Source organism: Protopterus annectens, chromosome 9.part0, assembly GCF_019279795.1.
Source record: "Protopterus annectens isolate FY-2018-M chromosome 9.part0, PAN1.0, whole genome shotgun sequence".
NCBI lineage: Eukaryota > Metazoa > Chordata > Ceratodontiformes > Protopteridae > Protopterus > Protopterus annectens.
Window position 1 is genome coordinate 1,537,666,049 of NC_056743.1, and position 22,492 is coordinate 1,537,688,540.

General features: G+C 38.5%; 1 protein-coding gene across 2 annotated transcripts in view; it reads left to right on the top strand.

Moving 5' to 3' along the window:
* PPP1R18 (protein phosphatase 1 regulatory subunit 18) overlaps positions 1 to 22,492 on the top strand; it is a 463,018-nt gene that overhangs the window by 414,674 nt on the left and 25,852 nt on the right. For both annotated transcript variants that reach the window (XM_044084492.1, XM_044084491.1), the window contains exon 3: positions 14,455 to 14,674. In XM_044084492.1, coding sequence (XP_043940427.1) covers positions 14,455 to 14,674 — 220 coding nt within the window. The remainder of the gene's footprint in view (positions 1 to 14,454; positions 14,675 to 22,492) is intronic.

A 22,492-nucleotide genomic window follows, 5' to 3' on the forward strand; every position in this document is an offset into this window, starting at 1 on the left:
ACTTGTGATTAAACAGACCATCTTTAAGTGGGGATCACATTGCATCAAATTTTATTATAAGACCAATGGGAAGTTCCTGCAGGAAAGACTTCGAGTCCAGTGTACTAGTGGCACAGTAACTACTACTACTACTACTACTGAGGGTTTAGTGTCCAGAAGATCTGGAAAGTGACCACAAGACCCTCAGTTCATACTTTCTGAAAGCATTACAGAGTGGATGTGATCCTCGGGGCAAGAGCAGGGTTCATGTCTGCTATCCTGCAGGGCATTCTCTCCTATGCAGTAATCCACCTCCATGCTCCCTGGGGTGTGGTGAGCAGCTTTGAAAGTCTGTCTTCCCTCTAAGTTGATGACTGCAGCAGTAATCAACATGCAGAACATAGTAGTGTTGTACAGGCAACAACCATATTAGTAAGTGCTAGTCTGACTGTATAGCACAAAAGGATGGAGCCTTAACGGGGACTCAGGTGACCTGGGTTCAGTTACCAACCCCGGCACAGGATGAGCCAGATAGGGAAAAGAGGATTAAAGGAACTTGGCCTTTTGCATTGCAGAGGGTTGAATGCACTGATAAGCACACAGTGTAGGTGCTGTTTCCCTGGTGGAGACAAGGGAACCATAGCCTGTGCTTTGAGGTTGGTGGGTTGGGCTCGTTGATGGCAGTGTCTCTTGCAAAAGCAAGGGAATGACCAAAACAGACAGCTCATTGCATATCCCCTTCCCTTGCATAGCCAAATGTGCATGAGGACATAGGACTGTATAATAAAAAATCCCACAAACCTCCAGTGATGGCTGCCTAAATGACAACCCTTCTTGGCTGACTTGTGTCCTCTGTGAAAAGGGAGCAAATAGGTCAGTTACCTGAGAAGGGGTTAATGAGTAGCAGGCAGTGGGGGCAAATGAGCAAAGATAAAAAAGTAGATGTTCAAGTGTGGTCACTGTTGCAATCCTAATTCCCCTCTCTCCTTCCACTCTCTTGCATTGGATAGTTGGGAGTGAGATGGGTATTTACTTTGGTCCCACTCTCCTTCAGTCCCATTTGTGTTCTTCCTTCTCCCCGTCTTCTTGTATGGGTCACCAGAGAGGGTCAGAATTCCCCAGATGTCAGACTATTCCCCTTGATAGTTCTGGTGCTAAGGACTTAACTTTAGGCTAAGAATGACATAAAGTTGGTGCAAGCAGATGCCACCTTTATACCAAGTATGTGAAGATGTATGATGTGTGGTGTCATCAGTTTGGCTGTGAGGGAACTGTGTCTAGATGTGACAGTCAAGCAGGAGATGGGACCCTCAGACTGTGACAGAGTGCCCTACAGTAATGACTGCAACAGTGACCACAAACATCTACTTTTCTAAGTCACTTACACAACTGTACTTTTTATAACAAAGAAATGACAGTTAGCCCTTTCTGCATTTTGATGCTTGTTTGGATCTTCTCTGGAACAGCGCAGTATTGCTGTCAGATGTTTCAATTTCAGGGTGGAAATGCACTGGCCCAGTAATCAAGGAGCCTCAATCCTCACCACTAGCACCAGTGAGGAACGTGCACATTGGGAGAATGACAAGTACATACACAGTAAAGTACAATTTCCTTTAACAGCACACAGAGATCACAGTCAGTCTGGGGCTGGTTTCTCCCTCTTTCTCCAGATTCCCAGTAAGACTCCCCACTGGCTATAGGTTTAAGATCTCAGCCGAATGGTCAAGCCAAAACCTCCAGCACCCTCTCTGTCCAATCAGTGCTTCGTGTCCCTGCCCAATTAGCTGAGACACACACACACATATACACACACACATTTTGAGATTTGATTTATATACAAACACAAAGACACTTCTGGGGAAGGCTGGCACAGGTTCACTAGATATGCCCCCTTATGCCCAGACTATACAGTAGTACCAGCTGCCACCAACCTCTACTTATCAGCTACTATAAGGCCCTTACAGAAAGTGACCAATTCCGCTGTGTAATGTTACTATTATCCAAATGGATAGCATTTCCAAGACTTTTAAGGCTATCTAGGAGTGGCCTATACAGTGCCACCAAGTACATATGCAAGCACTTTAAGAGGTTAAATATCTCTAAACAAACCAGCCATAATTAAAAGGTTTAAATATATTTAATAATAAATAATAAAAGAACAAGACAATACTCAATAACTCAATACAGTGACAACAGAGTTCAGAATCACAGGAAATATTTTAAAACAACATTGCAGGACAGTCTCACATAAAAACATAATACTTCTAAAGTAATCTTACTAAGTTCCTATCTATCTATCTCTAAGAGAAATTACTGCAATCTAAGTCTTACTTACAGAGCAACACGTAGGCAGCAGTGCTGGGTGAATGTTTCTAGGTGCAAAGACAAATTCAATATGCACAGACTCATTCTCTGAGATAGTTCTTAAATTACTATCAAATATTACTGCAGGGTTATCTCAGATTATGTCATTCTTTGTCACCTCTGCCTTCAGTTCCCAGGTTAACAGAAGCTTAAATATTTAGCACCTCTGTGTCAAAAATACTTATCTCTCAGACGTTTGCCTAGAACTGGAAGTTGTTTACATTTGAAACTTGTAATTATTTCTGTTTCCAGACAATAGATAGAACTCCTTGCTGTAGACATTCTGTCTCCTAGCTGAAATAAACACCATCGTAAAACTCTTTGCTTTTCTTGAGGGTTTGCAAGTTAACTCTGTATGTTCCAGCCTTTACCATCAAAACATGCATTTGCATAGCCATGTAGTTTATACACATTTCTGCTCTTTTACAGCAGAGTACACTGTGGTTACATTCTTGAAGTTCAGTACAGAACATACAGTTCAACACACACTTCTGCACCAGTAGTTTAATATACACATAACATATAGTTTTCTTACATTTGTAAGACAAGCATACAAATCATATTACTATTTACATATGACATAGAATTATTTACAAAATTCCAGCTAGCTGGGCTGGCAGCCTTTACAACCTGGTCAAACCAAAGACACACTGGGTAAAGAAAAAACTGCGCTCACAAGTTCGATATTATACTGTGGTGTGTAATATTTTCTGGAATGTCCCCAATTTTTGCCTCAGAACTATCAGTGACACGTACTTTGTATTTCTGTCATGTAAGGACAGGATTGTTTCTGTCTGAACTTCACATAACTGAATCAGTTGTTTCTATCAAATCAGACTATTGTGACGTAGTGCCACATTCTATGCAATATCTCTAGTATTCAAAAACATAGTGCTCACATGTGTAAGTGCATGTTTTGCACTGTGTTCAGTATGCTGCTGGTGATTGCTACAATTCATTGATATGAATCCTGGTGGACCTTGGGGTTTCTTAGTCAAAGTCTCATTGTCATAAATGGGACACAGGCACCCCTGGTATGGTAATGAACACTAGGCTTCTGTGCTTTGGAGTGAGTGGCAGTGCTACTGGTAGTTGTACAACAGGACCTCATACACATCCTAGTTGTGACATTCAGAGCACCTCAGTTTCTCTGTATGGTGCACATCCTAACCCAGCCTGCCAGGAGAACACTTTGCCACCAACAGAAACTCATGCCATTAGCCCTGTTATCTTTTATGGACTTTCACTTTCCATTATACATAGAAGGCAGATTCCTGTTTTGAGGGTCCGCAAGTGTCCGTCCTGTTGCCAGCTTAGATTCATGAGTCATTCCTGCTATTGGCAGGCATCATGCTACTTGGTAAGGCATGCTTTATAGTAATCTCTTGCCTCACACAATAGTGTTGTCCACTACTGGCATTAATGATTGTGACTCATGAATGCATCTCAGTCGTTATGCATGTTGGCAGTGCTGGGGTAATTACAGTATTATGGTTAGGAGGAAGTCCGGCACTTTTAATGCCTCCCATGGGGGAGCTTGTTATTGTTGACAGTTTTGTAAGTAGTGTAGGACTGGCTGGCTTCCATAGAACAGAATGTTTAGTCCACAATGGAGCAAGATTGTACAGGGGTGTCTTGTGCTATCTTGTTCTGTTGCATATGCTTGTCTGTATCTCTCTAGGGGCTTTGTGTGTTGTATGGTGTACAAAGCCCTGTGTGCCCATATACCATTTTTATGAATATTTTGTGACTTAGGAGATATTTGTACTACATCATTTACGAACACTGAGCTTGTATTCTCTGTCTCTCATACACACACACACACACACACACACACACACACACACACTTATATAAAGTTCTAAATGGTGAAAATGTTATGTGCATAAATGCACATAATAATCCAGATCCCATTTAATGATGTTGTATTTAACCTCACAGCTGTTCTTGGGTACCTCACATCCTGACATGAGTTTTGTGATGTAATATATATCCTGCTTGCCCTTTTCTTTATGTGTGGCTGTCTTTTTTCTCTTTCCTCTGTTCAGGATATCTTTGCCTCCATCTAACTCTAAGTGCAGCACAGGCCTTGCTGTTGCCCCTATTACAGAGCACTTACAAATGCTAAAAAAAGACAAGCAGCTCCATTCAAGCCACAGATGTACAAACCTCAGAAGTGAGAGCTTCTGTTAGAGAGAGATTGGAATGCTAAACAGCTGCAATGTGTTATGTCAAAAGCATAAGAAAATGCAGCTGCATTTACACCACACATATGCAAATCTGATCAGCAGTGACACACACTGTTAAAGAGGGAGATTGCAGATGCTAAGTACCTGCACTAAGATAAGCCAAAAGTTGTGGAAAATGCAAATGCATCTACTGTGATAGTGTTTTCTGTTTTTACTGTATTTTGGCAGACTTTTAAAAAGAACAAATATAAATTGTGCCGTAACATATCAGTAATTACGAGGTCTTGCTTTTATGATGCTTTCTTAGTTACTTTGCATTTGTAGTAGTGCCTGACAGTCTTCGGTACTCCACATGGATTTGTGCCTCAATACATTGCAGATTGTAAACATTTTGTAATGCTTTTGCCTTAAGACATTGCAGATAACTGACATTCATGATTCATACGCACTTGTAATGGTTTAACATGGGAGCATCCTTACGTCAGTATATGTGTTTGGACATGCTGCTATAAAAACTAAGAAAAATAATCCTGAGCAAAGAAATATAAAGTGTCTCCTCTTCTGAGGGAAGGTAGGCATAATTATACAAGTCAAAGAGTTATACACTTGCCTGTATGTCATTTGTTTTATAAAATTGTTGTGAACTACCTTCTTTTTTACAGAAATGGCTAATGGTAGTAGGCTGCTGAGGTGCAGCCCTTTAAATTGACTTTCAAGAGTTTTTTACTTATTTGTTTTTGCTTCCACTATGACTTTTCAAGTAACACTCGGAGGGGAACCAAATCACAGAGCATAACTGGTCAGCATTTCAAACCAATGAAAAAATTAAATGTAACCCTATTTTTGCAGGAAGAGCAAGTTCTTCTGCTTCCTTGTGTATAGCAAACACCCCACCCCCATTAAAATGTATATACCGACTCAACAGTTACACAAAAAAAAGAGAATTCTCCTAAAATACAGGCTTTTATGATGGCACTCCATTAAAAACCACACAAGCAGTGATTTCCTGTAGAAAATACTGACTGGAGAAGTGAACCTCACTGTTGAATTTAGCCAGCTAAAATCAGGTCAAGCTAGTATTCAAAAAACAGTATAAAAATGTTTTTTATTTTTGTTTTTCATGTGTACAAAATAGTCGACTTTCCCTTTGAGGGCAAGGAACTCACACAGCAATGTATTGCTCATGTGTGGAGTTCTGATTTCTAAAACGTCTGGTTGTTTGGCTGTGCTATTTGTTAAACACCCTAGCATGACTAGTGCCTGATGAAGCCTGGAAGCCAAAAAAACTGCACCACAAGGCCTGGATGGCTAGAATGAGGTGCAAGCATAATGGAAAAAATAAACGTTAACTCAGTATTGTTTTTAGTTAAATAATGGTTTGATCTGGTTTAATTTCTTGGACCCCATTCCTAAGTCAAAGTATGATTGAAGTTCATGAAATTAGTTTTGTTTCAGTCTTTGATGTTAGCCAGAAGTGCTCCTCACAGCACCCGCAATGTGCCCAGTAATGACTCCTTCTGCAAGTCATATGGAGTTACATGTATTGCTAGAATATCTAAATAAGACTGTAGATTCTTTTTTATAAGACACTTTGCTTCTGCTGCTGTTGGAACTGTCTGGCTACCTTTCTTCCACATTACCCTCATTTCTGCCTACAAATCCTGGTATTTTATGACTTTTTGCCTCTCTGTACACAGACACTATAATCACTGGGTGTAGCAGTTTCAATGATCAGTGCTACTTTTGTCTTCTTTTCATGGAGTACTATATCTGGTTTTCTTTTTTCTTAAACTGATAGTAATGGGTGATTCCAATGAGATACAAACTTCATCATTCTCTATAATGCTTTGTGGCTCATGTTTCCAAAGCTTCCCAGTTACTTTAATATTGTAATGTTTGTGCAATCCCCAGTGCAAAAGTCTTGCCACATCGTTATGCGTTTCAATATACAGGCCCTCTGCCATTAGTTTATCACAACCACTAACAAGATGTGCAACTGTTTCCAGTTCTATTTTACAGAAACTGAATTTGTCTGTTTCTCCCATATGCTCAATGGACTTTGTAAACCAATGTGTATGTAGTCCACTGTCCTGGGCCACTAATATTAACCTTTTATCTTTTGGTTTAAATTAACCTCTCTTTAATCATTCTTGAGCCAAATCCTATCGACATGAGATTGTTCCAGTTTTTTTGTGTACTTGAAACTATATTTATGCCTTTTCCACATTTCATGCTTTTTCATCTGACCCTTCTCCTTATATACTTTCTTTTGTTTTTTGGTACATTGGTACATTCAGTTGCTGCCTGATTTTTGTCTACTTGGTTTGATTTCAATTCCCGTTTGACACTGATATGCTTTTGCGAAACTAAGCAGGGAGGTCATCTTAGATTTATTCTCGTCATGTTTTAAAACTTTCACTATGTTTGTATCTGATGCAATCCCCATGTTTGCAGATCTATACATATAGTCAATTTTGAGAAGGCCCATGCCTCTTTCAGAATAAGGAATATATAATTGTGGCATACACTGATTTTTGTATGTCATTTGATAATCATAAAGCATTTTTCTTGTTTTCCTGTCCAACTTATCCAGTACCTTTTGGGGCCAGTCCACTATCTCAAAACTGTGAGTTAGAACAGGAAGAGCAAATTGGTTTATAGCTTGGACATTGTTCCTAGATGTTAGGGCTGTTTTCGGTATTAATTTTGGTCTTCTAAAATATGCTTTACTGAGTTTTGCTTGCTTTTGTTTATGTTTTATTTTCACATCCCTCCTGCTCAAGTTTCTTTATATCACATTCCTGTTCCAGACTGATATTTTCTTGGTGCTGCGGCTTTCCTGCTTTAAAGGTTGCTTTGCACATTTAGCAAGACCAAATAACATTCTTATGTCATCTGCGAAAGTTTTGACCACTTCCAGTTGTGCCTTCAGCTCCTCATCTGATGAACTGTACAGTTTTAAATGATCCACTAAAAGAAGATGAGAAGTCTTTACACTTTGTTGTTGTCTGGGAACCAAATTGTAACCATGACCTAATCTATTAAGTAGACAGTTTAATGGATTAAGTGCAAGATAAAAGAACAGTGGTGACAAAAAAAATCACCCTTGGAATATCTCCCTTTGAATTTTTATTCCCGGGATAATACTTTGTCCTTTATCATATCTTAGCTGCAAAATGGTTTGCCACTATTTCATGGTTGCTGTAATGTAATTTATCAATGTAGGGTATATCTTATACATCTGTAAGCACTCCTTTATTCATGAGTATGGGATGCCATCAGATGCTTTTTTGAAATCTATTCATGCCATACTTAGGTTCTTCCCTTTTTTACAATTCTCCATTATGATTTAATTTAACAACAGATGATCTTTTGTTCCATATGACTTTCCTTTGTACACGATTAAGGTTTCTTCTAAATGACCATAAACTCTGTCGGCATCAATTAAAGTGTATACATCGTTGGAAGGTAGGTTATTTGTCTATAGTTTTTAGGATAGCTTGCAGAGTCACTCTTAAGGCAGAGTATCATTTTTCTTATCAGCCAGGTTGGTGTCTGTTCAGGGTGTGCATATAACTAGTACTTACTCAAGGCTAAATCTTCATGTAACTCTGTTAATACTTTTAGCCAGAAGTTGGGTACTGCAACCGGACCTGGATTTTTCCATTTAGAAGCTTTTCTTAATTTTGTTTTAATTTCTCTGGCTGCTACTTCATCCCATTTCATATCTTGTACATTTGAACTTCTTAGTGTTTCTTTTATTTCTTATATCCAATTAGCGTCTCTGTTATGTTCCACAGGGTCTTCATAAATATTTTCCCAAAATGTGTCTATTTCTTCTTTTTTGGTAATATTTCTATTCCTTTTGTTTTGTTTCCCAATTCTCTATAAAACTTTTTTGTATCATCAATGAACTGCTTATTTTGTACTTTTCTTTTATATTTATCTGCATATCTTCTCAGTTTTTCTGCCTATGTTGATATCTTTAGTTTATTATTTGCAATAGTGTGCGTAAAATCCTGGTCTGTTCTAATAGTGCACATTGCTTTTATCACTTTTATCTTTCTAAGTATTTTTGTTGATCTGTTCTCTCTTCTATACTCTTCTAATAATGACTCTTCTTGTCGTAATTGCTTTATAGTTTTCTCTATTCAAAACTTCCATGATGGCATTTGATTTTTTACTTTCCTTTCCCTTACTGCCCTGTATTTTTGTGATAAGACTGTATCTCTTAACTTTGCTGCAAAGTAATCTATCCGATTTACTTGTGTTATATTGCATGAATTTCTGTTAATAGTCTTGATTATTGATTGCTGTGTTCATTTGTTTTGTCAGACTTCTGGCATTTTGAGTCTTATTGGCTTTCTGTAATCTATTTTTTCATTGATCTTTAATAGGTCTATCCATCTCTATTAAATCAAGCAACTCTTCCCTTAGTTCTTTTTCTTCTAAACTGCGGGCATATTCTTTATTCCCCATTTCCTGTGGGCATTTTACAGAAAGTTCCAGAACATCTTTCTGTGACATAATGGTTTGCTATGTTGTGTGACTCATGTTAGTGATGATTGTCCATTTGGTTGAACTGCCATTGCCCGCCAGCCTATAGAATGGTATATATATATATATATATATATATATTTTATGGAGATGAGTCAAATTTTTGCATGTGTTTGTGTATTGCAGTGTAGGTACCACCAACCTAAAATAGGTTGTTGTAACCATTGTTTATGTATTTATTCAGTTAATAACAATCCAACATCTAAGGAGTACAAAATCCATAAAGTGGCTGCAATTGTTAGGCACATCTGTTTGTTTAAGCATGTAACTGTGAGTGCACATATGTTAAACTATGCATCTGACAGGATTGAGCAGAAATGCATTATTGTGTTCATTGTTTTGTGTTTATTCATTGATTTGATCTCAATCAGACATATAAGGTATACAAATAGTATTTAAAGTGGTGGTAATTGATGTCTTTGGGGTGTGTGTTAGGTTGTACCATATGTGCCTGATATCAACAAACAAAACTGTACTTCTGTAACCATTATTTACTTATTCATGTCATCACAATCTGACATCTGAGGTGTGCAGTGTCAGTAAAGTGGCTGTAACTGGAAGACATGTATCTATGTGGCAATGTTGCATCCATTTGCAATGCATTGATACCATCAAGCTGAAATACATTGCTGTAACCATTGTTAATGTATTTATCCAGTTAACCATCATCAGGCATCTAATATGTACAAAATCCATGAAATTACTGCAGTTGGCAAGTGTGTGTGTGTGTGTGTGTGTGTGTGTGTGTGTGTGTGTGTGTGTGCTCTTGCATGCATTTGCATTCACCTGTGCACGTGTGTGGGGGGGTTCGGTGTATAATATATTACTGTGCCCATTATTTACTTATTCAGTTGATCACAGACATTTGAGATATAATTAGACATTAATGTGGCTTTAAATGATGTGTCCAACTATGGCTGGGTGGTGTGCACAAGTGATGGGTTTGTAGTGGGCTGCACTGTACATGTCTGCCAGCAGCAAGCTGAAATGAATTGTTATAATCATTATTTATTTGTGTTATTTATTCATTTAATGACAGGCAGGAATATCAGGTATACAGAGCCAATATGTGTGTGTGTGTGTGTGTGTGTGTGTGTGTGTGTGTGTGTGTGTGTGTGTGTGTGTGTTGTGTTTATGCATGTCTGCAGGCAGAGGAGATTGCAATGGGTTATAGTATGTGTAGTTGATAATGAGATGAAATAATGTGGCCATTATTTTACGCATTTCTGTTCACATGGTCACAGACTTTGAGGTGTACACAGTTTTTGATATGGCACTAATTGGTAGTTTTATATGTACATATGTGTGCATATGCTGCAGTGGGTTGCACTGTGTGTGTCTCTGACAGAAACAAGCTTAACGATATTACTGTGGTCATTATTCATTTATTTATTCATTTGATCACAGTCAAACATCTGAGGTCTCAACAGGCTGTAATTGCTTGTCAGGAAAGCAATCTGTAAATTACACTGACTGACTCATGTTATCATTTACTATATCAAGACCTCTTTAACTTTAGATACCTTGGAAACCTGACACAAAGTAAAAACTGATAAAATTAACCACTACTACAGTTCACAAAACAGCCAGAATAAAAATCCAAATCTGTTTTGGAATTCTATCAGACAACTCTTAAACCCAGGGAAAATACAGCAACCAAAGCCATGCCTTGAAAAGTAGCCCAATTGCACTGTTCAATTCCCAGTTCATCTAAACCATTAAATCTCTGCTTAATGCAGACTGATAGCACACCCAGTGATACTCAAAGTATTCTCACCCATAGCTCTTCAACAATCTGCACAATAAACATATTTTCCCTTAACCCCATTCCAGTCTTTAGTGTAAAAAACATGTTAAAACTAAAGCCCACCACACTAGCCGTTAATGACTTACCAGTTGAATAGCTAACAGTTGCAGCTGAAGCTGTTCCCCAACCCACCTCCATACTAATAAATAGATCCATCCAAGAATCCTTATGTCCCTTTCCTCTGGAGACAATCATATATCTTGCCATTGCCCAGAGGTAGCAATGCATTTGGTCTCACCAACTATAGGTCCATTTCCATTTTGTATCCATTTTCTAAAGTCCTTGAAGTCATCTCCTTAGCACATACTCAACAACCACCTCCTGTTCCCCACTCGGTATGGTTTGCACTCTAATCACAACACTACAGCTGCTCTTCTTGGTTTCATTTTCATTTACAGCAAATCTGAAATGCATCTCTTCTTTCCATGGCTGTGCTGTATTCTTGGACCTATAAAAAAACCTTTGACACTATCTCAGACAACAACCCACTGCATCTGCTGTCATCCATGTCTACCTCCCTCCCCATTCTCATGGTTCAAAAGCTATCTGTCACAAAGAGCACAGGCAGTGATATGACAATCTAGGTACTCCTGCTTTTCACCCTTTTTGACTGGAGTCCCCAAGGTTCTGTACTAGGGTCTCTCTTGTTTAATATATTCATCAGTGATTTAAACTCTGCTTCAAAACAAGCTAGTCTTATCCAAAATGCTGATGATGTGACCCTGATATGCTCTGTCCAAAACCCCTCTCAGCTATAACAACTCAAATAGGATGCCTTCAGATCCATTAAAAACTGGATATCTAACTCTAACCAAACACTAAACCCCCCCAAAACCTAAACTGCTTCTCTTTATCCCTAAATCACTTATGTGCTGCAGGACTAACTCCAAAATCACCTTCTCAGACAATACAGCTGTTGAAACTGTTCAACATACCAAATTACTAACAGTCATCATTGATGACGGCATGAACTTTGACCTGTATATTCAGCAGGTAATGAAAAAAGAAAACACCAAAAACTTGGACTTTTGTACAGAGCCAAACGCTTCCTCACTGGCTGTAGTAGACAAAACTTTGCACTTACTGTCTGCTTCTTTCTCTCATCTATGCCTCACCTATTCTGACAAACATGAAGTCCACAGTAACAAACAAACTGGGCCGATGTTATAACAAGATAGCCAGATTTGCATCTAACTCATTTTACTTATCTCCTCACTCCAAAACCCTCAAAACGATTGACAAACTACCTCACAATGTGACACTTTCACCGTTAGTAGTTGCGTGTTAACTAATTCACTGTCCTGACAGTTGCCCAGCTCTAAATTCAGTTCTGCAGTACTACTGTCCAAACAGTCTTCCAAACTGGCATTAAATATCTCCTTATAATGCAGAAGTAGAACAATTCAGCTGGAGATGCCATTTACTCTAACTTCAGCTCTAAGATCTACAATGCCATTCCCTTCCCATCAGACTTGCAGGAAACCTACAGCTGTTCAAATTTAAAGTGAAACAATTCTCACAAAAGTCACGTTACATTCTTGCAAATGTCCTGGATAGTTCTAACATCATATTGTTCTCACTGCTCCTCCTCTAAACACCCTAGTTATCTCCTTCCTCTTAGTTTTACCTCTCTGTTGAATCTCAAATTTCTATTCTACATAGTCTTAGCCATTCTGTTTTACTGTCAAATTCTGCAGCTGCTCATGCATATATGCATTGTGTTTCCTCTCTATGTACAAATTTGATGTAGCTCGTTTGTATGATTATTTTGTCAGCTATATAACATTTTCTTTTTGTATCTGTTGTTTTGTACGATTATTCTGTTACTTGTATAATTTATCTTTTTTATTGCAAACTGTAATTAATTTTGTAAAAGTTTATTCTCTGTTTTTGAAGTTTCTCTCCCCAGTCTTCCCATGAAAAGATGTCATGCCCAGTCGGACTTTCCCAGTAAACAAATGTAAAATAAGTAAAGAAAATGATCACTATTTTTTTTTATCACAGAAATCTAACATGTTTAGTGGCTATATTTAGAGTGTGCTGAAGCAGTGTGCAACTAAAAGTGACTGTCCCCAACTGGTGTTTGACTATAGTTGAATAATCCCTGATTTACCATAATGTAGCCACCCCCATTTCCATTTTGTCCAACCCACTCATTTGCTTCCTGCAGCTCACCAGCACTTGCTTCGAACTCATCAGCAGCCAGTTTTGGTAGTTGTAATTATGCCTCAGACTGCATAGCTGCTTGGTTAATTCCTCAGATGTGATACCCTTTGCTCAAAGTTTGCATGTCTTCCCTGTGTTCTTATGGATTATTAGTGGGTTTTCCAGTTTCCTCTCATGTCCCAAAGATACTCCGTTAGATGAAATTGTGGTCCTCTGAATTCTCAGTAGATGTTTGTGCATGTAATTACAGGTGCAACTTGTAATTGTCTGATGTAGTGACCAGGACTGATTTTATGCCTAGCTCCTAATGCATGCTGGGATAGTGTCCAGCTTCTCAACGATTCTGAATAGGATGAAATGGATATAAGGAAATGAATGAATGACTTATGAATTATATAAAATGCATACTGTTGCAAAACATATGTGCTTCAGTACCTCCAAGGTTTGTAGTAAAATTTGCTGTATTCAGTAGTTAAAAAATAATTGCTCCTTAATTTTATACATTGTGTGTAATGTTTCAGCAGTCATTCAATGACCTGTTTTGGGAGGAATTGGTTATATGCAAATGTGTTCTAAGGGCTAAAACATAGCATTATGAACATTTCACTACTAGAGAGAAAAATCTGGTACATTTATCATTGTTATTAAGTAATAATAGTAATAATTTAGTTGTGATTTTTGCTGGGGAAGACAGGGTAGCTAATGTATTAATTACAGTTCCCGAATCATTATCAAATTATATGACAATTTAGCAGAACTTTCATATTCAGTTTGTGGCACTTATACTCTAAAAATACATAGTTCCCACCCACCATTACTTTTGAACTAATCTTAGACTAATTCTTAAATAACCAGTATTAAATCTCTTGACTGGTTCATTTTCAGAAAATACATTTCCATTCCCCCTATGCAGTAATTTTATATTTAAGAGGTTAGTTTGAAACTATACTTGAGTATTTTAAGTCCTTTTATTTCCAGTTTGTTAGGCAGAAACCTGACAGCAACACCATAAAAAGAGAAACAAGAAAACTATCTCTGCAACTATAATGATCCAGTTCATGGTTGCGATTCACACAGTCCATGCTAGATTTTGCAGTAGTGGTGGTCAGTTTACTGTCTTACAGCAAGTGGATGACGTAGTTAATAATGTAGGGCTTGAAGTGACTTTATGCATCGCACTTCATTAGAGTTCATATTTGATTACGTTATTATAATTTCTTCCAGGAAATGGTCCACAAATTTTATATGTATGAATGGACCAAGTTTCATGTGTGTGAAGTATGTTTATAACATAGTTATGTTATAATGTTTAGAAGTATAAAGTATTAATTACTTTTTTGCCTTTTTTTTTCCTCCACCCCAACCTTCCCTATCTGTTTTCAAACACTAAAGTTGAAGATCTCCTTCAATGAGAGTCATTTAGAATCTACATTTGAGTATCCATCAGAAACTGCTATGATGGAAGAATTTGGTCCAGAAGAAGAAGCAGATAAAGCCCCTCCAAGCCGCCCTGCTGAAGATGATGATGAAGAAGAGGTTGTATTACCTGTGCATACCATCCCTGGATCACCAATGGTCAGTGGTGCTAGACGAATAAAGCAAATTATCGTAGGTGAGTCATACCTTCCTGCATCCCCCATTAGCTTAAACCTGTCGATAAAATACTGTCTTCCTTTTGAATAGTCAGTGTAATGGTGTGGAATACCATGTTTTATCTAGACCAAAACTTACAAATATTTCAAGATTTTATTCTCCACCAGGATCTGTGTAATGGAACCCACCTAGTGTGCTAGATTAGACTGACTGGGAATTGACTTTGCTAAAATATATTTATATCTCGTTTAGTACAGACATCATTGTATTTATTTTTATTTATTTATTTATTTAACATTTGTTAACTGGGAAAGTCCGACTTGGAACAAAGCCAGTTTTCAGCGGAGACCAGGGGAGAAACGCTCCAGATCATCGTTGCACATACACAAGGGTATGCGTGTTGATCTTCAGTAATTAACATCAAACTTCAGAATTTCTAAGATATGCCATGTGAGAATAAGAGGAAACAGATGAGCAGAGCAGAATACTTCACCCAGCTACAGAATGAAGTAGCAGAATTATGACAAATTAAAAAACAAAAATGGCTTTGTTGCTTGTTAAATCAAATAGTTTGAAAAATAGAGCTTAACCTTCATTTCATGTTTAACAGACAGTGAACACCTTTTTCTCATCTTGTGGGTTACTTATTTTCTTAGTACAAAGCCAATATATTACACATTTGCAGCAAGTGTTGTACCCTCTGTGCATCTGCTTTTGTGTTTTTTTTACCTTGTTGGTCTTTGTGCTTTCAAAATGTGTTTTATAATATACTTCCTGCTTTACTAGTAATTGTTATTGTGCCTTATGCATGTAACCATTGTAGCACTCTGCCACACATGGCTGAAAATAATTCTTGGCCAGTCCACTTATCCATATAACAAAGAAACAAACAAATAAGTAAAGGAAATTACTTAAACCATAAGGCCAATGTGTACATTTGGGCTTAAATCCTAAAGCAGAGGTTAAGGGTATCAGGAGTCAGGCAGGTTCACGTTATATAAAGATAACATAGTCTCAGCTGGGAAGAGTCAAGGTTTCGTTTTACTCCTGAATTGAAAATAATGTTTAAAAGAATACATTTGTCCAACATATGTTAAAATTCATTACCTGGCTTGGCTGCATAATATGTATAGCATTAAGTATTCTTATTCAGTCCAAGTAAGATACCTTGCTTTTGTAGACAAAAACTGTGCATCCTTTAAAATAACAATGCCCCCACCTTCAACACCTAAGCTGCAGTACTAAAGCACCTAAGGTAGGGTGAGAAACAGCAGTTTTTCAACATCATGCAGCGCTGTCAAATTACTAGGTGTCATGTCACATGATTTGGGCAACCCTGTATGTATATTTTTTTTTACATTATCAATATCCTTTGATATGCTATTACCAAGCTCGTTTTATCTCTGGATACCTCATATTCAAGTTTCCTTTTAATGTCAGTGTTACTAATGTGAGTTTTTAATGTTATAGGCGTGCATATCCTGTAATATAGACACAATCTTACCTATGAGACTGTTTTGCAGATTTGGCAAAGGCCTTTGTCTCTTCAAGTAGTAGAATACTCTTGATAGTCATGAAGATATTGCCTTTATAGATGTCCCTTATGATTCTTCCAATTTTATTTTTATTTGATTATCTGATTAGCTAGGTAAGTCCATCCCAGTAAAAAAAATACAGATAAAATAAGTAAGATTTAAAAAGTCCACTTACATAGGTGACCCTTGAGCAATGTCTGGATGAGTGGCTTCCTTTGAGGTGCCCAGTGAAAAAAGAACCACACAATGAAGTTGGTTAGCAGCTCATAATCTTAATTCTCTGTGCTGTACTACCAGATTTACTTTTGGAGTCATATATGATCAGACTAAGGAATTCCTTATTATCAGGAACTTAACAAATTGTGTTTGGAGAGCGTGAGAGGAAGTCTACTTGGCATATGTTTTATTTTTTTTTAAATAAATAACTTGTAGTGTTCTTGTCTTGCTATATATGCAAAATGTGGACAAACTACCTTTTTTGAAACTTGTCCCCTCCTCGTGACAGATTTAGCTCACATTTTCTGAAAATCAGAGTTTAGTTTCATACCAAAGTAAGCATATTTTCCATTTTCCTTAATAGCTATATTCTTCGTGAGACAAAGGTTGAAATGGTTACTTTTTTCAGACATTTCTGTGTTATGTCAAACTTGGAACTAAGTTTCAAGAAGCATCTGGCACCCCCCTCCCCCAAAAAAGAAAAATGTCAAACATGTCCTCAAAAGAACCATTCTTTATGGTATCTCAGATGACTTTGATAAAATCCGGATCTTACTGTGGACAAAATCACTTACGCATAATAAACGGTTCTTTCTGAGGACATGTTTGGCACTTGACTTTTCAGGTTATTAGTTATACTTTTACACCAGCCTTGGATTACTGAGATTTTTGTAATTGCCTAGCATTTAGTAGGATCCTCAGATAGCTGGGAGCATGCTGTGGGATGATTTGATTCTTGGATCCTAAAGGCACCCTGATGCGTTTGGAAATGGTATGTCCCTTTCCTGGATTATATTAAGTATCATTTACTTCTTTCAGTTATTTTTTTTTTTTTCATTTCATTTTGAAGTGCTTGCTTTTCCCTCAGCCGTAGTTGCCCAGTTTTATAATTTGGGATACTTGGCAGAGAATCTCACTGTGTACTCCTGGGCTTCTTTTGCTGGATGCCTGTGAGTGAATAATCAGATATGCTGCTTTTGATACAGCAGTAGGAGGTGCTGATGTTTAACACATAACTTAGCCTCTACTCATGTCACAAGTTGTGTATTAGAAATTCACAACTTTTTTATTATGCTTTCTATGATATCCTACCACATTTCTTACCCTTGAATTCTGTAAGAACTCAGCCTTATTTAGTAACATGACTTTTTTTTTTTTTGCCTGGACTCACATCTTTTGAGTTCTTTTACTTTACAAAGTTTGTGATGTAACAGATTTCAGTCTGTTTTAAGGAAGGCTGAAATGCCTTTGATAAGCCTTCATATCAGCTGTGTGAGACCCAATCCTGCAAATCCCAAGACTTTGAAAAAATAAACTGTGATTCAGTCAAAAACAGTGAGGCACACAGGACACGCAAATTGGATTCAGTGGTTCTAAACACACAATTTCCGCATGCAGCAGTTATGCCGGTATGTTCTGTGATAAATGTACTATTTTTGATATGTAAGATTCTTCTTTCGGCTTTTTCCCAGTTAGGGGTCGCCACAGTGGATCACCTGTCCGCTCATGATTGGCAGTAGAGTTTTACGGTGTCGAGTTGCCAGCCCGGCGCCCAACCTTCCATGGAAGGCACACAAACTCATGCCTATGGCCAATTTAGAGTGTCCAATTCACTTACAGCATGTCTTTGAGATGTGGGAGGAAACTGGAGCACCCGGAGGAAACCCACGCGACCACATGGAGTATATGTAGACTCCACATAGAAGACACCCCAGCCGAGGATCGAACCGGAGAACCTCCTGCTATGAGGTGACAACGCTAACCGCTGCACCACCGTGGTCACCCATTTTTGATATGTAAGATATCCAGTGTAAAATCACTTAAAGGTCATATATCAGAGTACATACTCCTTCTCTTCCTCTGCCTAACCCGTTTAACCATTTATTTTAGTGCTGAAGTGTTTCGTGGTGTGTTTACCACAAAACTTGAAGTGTCAGCCAGTACTTCCAATGCTGTTTTGCATGGATCCTCAACTGAGTTTTCTGCTCTTCTTTTAATGTTTTCTCTGACCTTATACATTTTTACTTTTACAGCATCTGGCTCATGGAAATGCCTTCTGCTTTTCTCAAACCTATGATCATCCAACACTAATTCAGTTATGCATCTTCCTTTATACTTCTCCTTCAATTTTCTGGTACAGCATCAATATCTCCTACTGTTAACTGCTTTCTCTAGATGGTATTGATACCCATCTATACACAACAGCTCTTTACCCTTCTGGCTCAGTACAGTGTCACACACATTCCCAATAACTCTGGGTACAAACTCAGCCGCTTCACCCTCCATTGCAAATCTGTAAGGTTACCAGCAGTGATGCTACGTTTTGAAACACTTATGTTATCAACCAGGTACGGTATTGTAATGACGGACTAAACACTTACTACTTTCTAAACCTTTGCCGACATTTTCACTGATGACCAGGATATCATACAACAATACTGGCATTTAAACTGGACTATGTTCTACCATTATTTGACAGACATTCCTCTTCCTGTATGCTTATACATCGAAAGTATGTAAGCAATACAAATCGCACGTAGTACAACCTCAAAATGACAAATGTCAGATTGCTGATGTTACCTGACTATTTGAATTCAGTGGTTGAAGGTTCGATGTTGTACCCATTTGAAAGTTGCCTTTTGATGTTGCTATTTACAACTGACTGCACTTCGTGAACATGTTAGTAAACTGAGAAACCATGGAGATAGCCTAGGCCATCACAGCAGATTACACAAGTAACAAGGAAAGCCATAATTTCTGATGCATGCCTGGGAAATAGGACAAATACAGTCTTCTTGTCCACCGCAGTAGGGAGACGGAGAACAAAAGTTTTTGAATACATAAAGAAAGACTAGCACTATGATGTTAGTGGGTTGTCTAGTCTGTATTCTATCCTGGAAAAGAGAAGGGAGGCCATTACTAAAAGGGATGCAGCCTCAGAAATAAACATAGTGAAGCCCACAGTGATCAGAAAGGATCACTACTTCCTGAACGGTCCACTCTGGTTATAGCCTTGGTGAGAAAGCTTTTCAATTACCTTTGACCATAATTTATATGGATTGAGAATAGGGGCAAGGGAGCCAGAAGGTTGCTTTGTTTGAGGTCATCCCTGCCAGTGTCCTAATAGGGAATGCCTTTGACAATACAGTACCTTTGTGCACATACTTTTACATACAGCCAGGTATTGAGACAGTCATTTGAGGAAGAAAGTAGGAGGGGGATCCAGATGGGGCCAACACCTCCATCCAGGGCTGGTGATATGATTACTTCAAAGGGAGGGTGGATCCATAGCAGTGACATGGCATCTGAATCACAGCAGCTGAAAGGTACTGGGCTTCCCTTGGAAGGTGATAGTTCTAAGGGAGATGTAAGAGACCGTAATCAGCCAGAAAATGAGGCATCACTGGCAACCAGTACCAGACTTCCTTTGGAAAGGGAGCTGTTGAGAGTCAGTAAGGAGGAGCTGAAGTAGGCTCAGCTGTCAGACCCTACTTTACAAGACTTAAAGGAGGTAGCCAGGGTGGCTCCTGATACTTGAGCGCAAAAGGAGTCTATATACTGGGATAGAGAATTGTTTTGCAAGGAATATAGCATTTAGTAGTACCTAGGTCTGACCAACAGGCACTTCTGGTCATACATACATACATACATACAAATATTTCAAGCACGTGCATTAATGGTCTTCTAGCCTGCCAATATACGAAAATAGTTGTTCCCATAATGTGTCCAAGCTGTTCTTAAAAATATCTAAACTCATGCTAGCTTTAATGTAATTTGGTAGTCTAGTCCATGCATCAGCTGCTCTCTCAGAGAACCAATCAGTACACATCTTATTCCTATAGAATCTTCTACATAGGTTTACTGATGATTCCCTACTACTGTTTGATAACCCCAAACATTCCCAGAGGTAAGTTGTCTCTAAATGCCCTATATATCTGAATAAGATCACCAATAGATATCTGTAAGAGACACTGTACAAGTTCAGATATCTTAGTCTTTCATAATAACTTAAGTTATCACATTCATGGATGCCCTTGGTATATTTCCAATGTACTCTTTCCCGTTTACTCATGCTTGTCTAGCAGTGCTAAGATGCCTAGGCAATTAGCATCCCAGATGCTGTTTTGTCTGTGACCCACAAAAGGGTCTGTTCTGTCACTGTGAGACACTCAATAATCTCCCAGTGCTTATTCTACTGGCAGGACAACACAAGAAGTTTTAGTCCCACTACTATGTACTGGTGCTTCCCAATGCCATCAACTGCATAGGGAAAGCTGCAATTAGGCTCAAAAACATCTTCAGCACTTCCTGGTGCCATGGCATCTGTCATTCAAATAATACCTTGCCTTCAAATCTCAAATGTGTGGTGAGGGCAGGAAACAGTTTTTGGACACAATCAATCAAAGTTTGGGCGCGGTCATAAAATAAATGACAGTGGGCACAGATTTTGTGGTGGGCTCAGGAATATACCATCTGGATAGGACTCTCTCACAAGTGGCCAGGCAGGAGTCAGCACCTGGCGATGAAGGGGATGGGACACTGCAGTTAGCATTGATGGCGTGGAAAGTGACACTACTACAAGGGCAGGTGTTGATGAGCAGGGGATTATCAACGTTATGAAGGAGATCAAGGAGTTCAGGGGAACACATTCTTCACCTCCCTGCAGGCAACCAATTCCAGGGCAAGGTATTGCAACAAGCCAGGCAACTGTGATGTCCTTAGGCAGCAAGCAAGGCAAGGTGATTCTGGATCTCAACACGGGCAAGTGCATATTTCATGGGAGAACAAGTTAATGGCCAGGATACGGTCAAGCATCTGCAAATGCCAGAACATGACAAAAGCATGATGTATTAAACGTGGACAACTGGATCTCCCCCACCTTCAAACCTCCACTTGCCAATGTATCACTCCAGACACAGATTGGACACCACAGCTTGAATCTGTTCGCTTCTCCCTTCTAAATTACAAAGGGGAGTATTCACACAAATTTCTTCCAATCACACTCAAGGTCAGACAGAACAGCTGTCTTTCAATTTAGAAGCAACTAATGTCTATGCTTTCCCTCTCTTCCTTTAGTATTACTAAAGGAGTCACAAGGGACTTGCCAAGAATGATTACCTCTGGCATCTCTGGCCTCGGCATCTAAGGAGTCTCTCCAAGAAGGAGTCTGGCAAATCAGGTGTTCTCACCCATATTCATATCTCCTCATTCGTTATCTCAGCATGCAGTCAGCTTCAATCTGTTTCTCTTCAATCTCTCCAAGTATGAAGGAAAATTCTGTGTTGAACAGGTTTCAGCGCAGAAAAAAATTAGATTTTTATGGAAGATGTACAGCAAAGAATAGAGAGTTTCAGAGCCTAATGCAGATTTTCCTTCAGGTTTTTATTTTGGAATTTGAAAAATTTTTGTCTTTCTCTTAATTAAAGATTCATGCTGCAGCAATTTGTTATTGGATGATTGTCTGTCACACCTGTTTTCGCATCATGCAGCAGTTTCAGCTCACTAGCAGTTAAAACCCACAAGACCCCCGCCTAGATCTTTTCAAGCAGTTTCTTCTATCTCAATTGTGTTAAGACCCCCACGCTAGCTTTTACTCCTAATTGGGATGCTGATTTTGAACTTTGTCATGGAACTCTACTTCTGGCAAGCGCTAGCTTGGCAACAAATTGAAATATTTGCTCATGGAAGAAGCTTTTCTATTTGGCTTTTGCTTTTTTCCAATGTCTGAGGGCGGCCCTTATAATCCTTGAGCCCTTTTGACTTTCCATAAGGACAGGTGGTCACCAAACTATTAATTTAGGTTTTGCCTAGTTTGGTTTTAAAGTAAAAGGGGAAAGATTCTTTGCCCTAGATTTATCACACTTTTGCAGATTATCAAAATATTTTGCAAAATTTTGCACACACAGGCAATTGGTTTACAATTCACTTTGTTTTTTTAGCCCATTTAGGCAGTTCAAGTGTGTCAATTTCTTTACTTTTTTCTTTTGCTTTGGCATTTTGGTTCAACACAAACCATTTCAGAAACTATTTCTGGTGGATTGGCTTTCATTCCACTAGAGGGGCTCACCGCTTCAGCAGCATTTAAG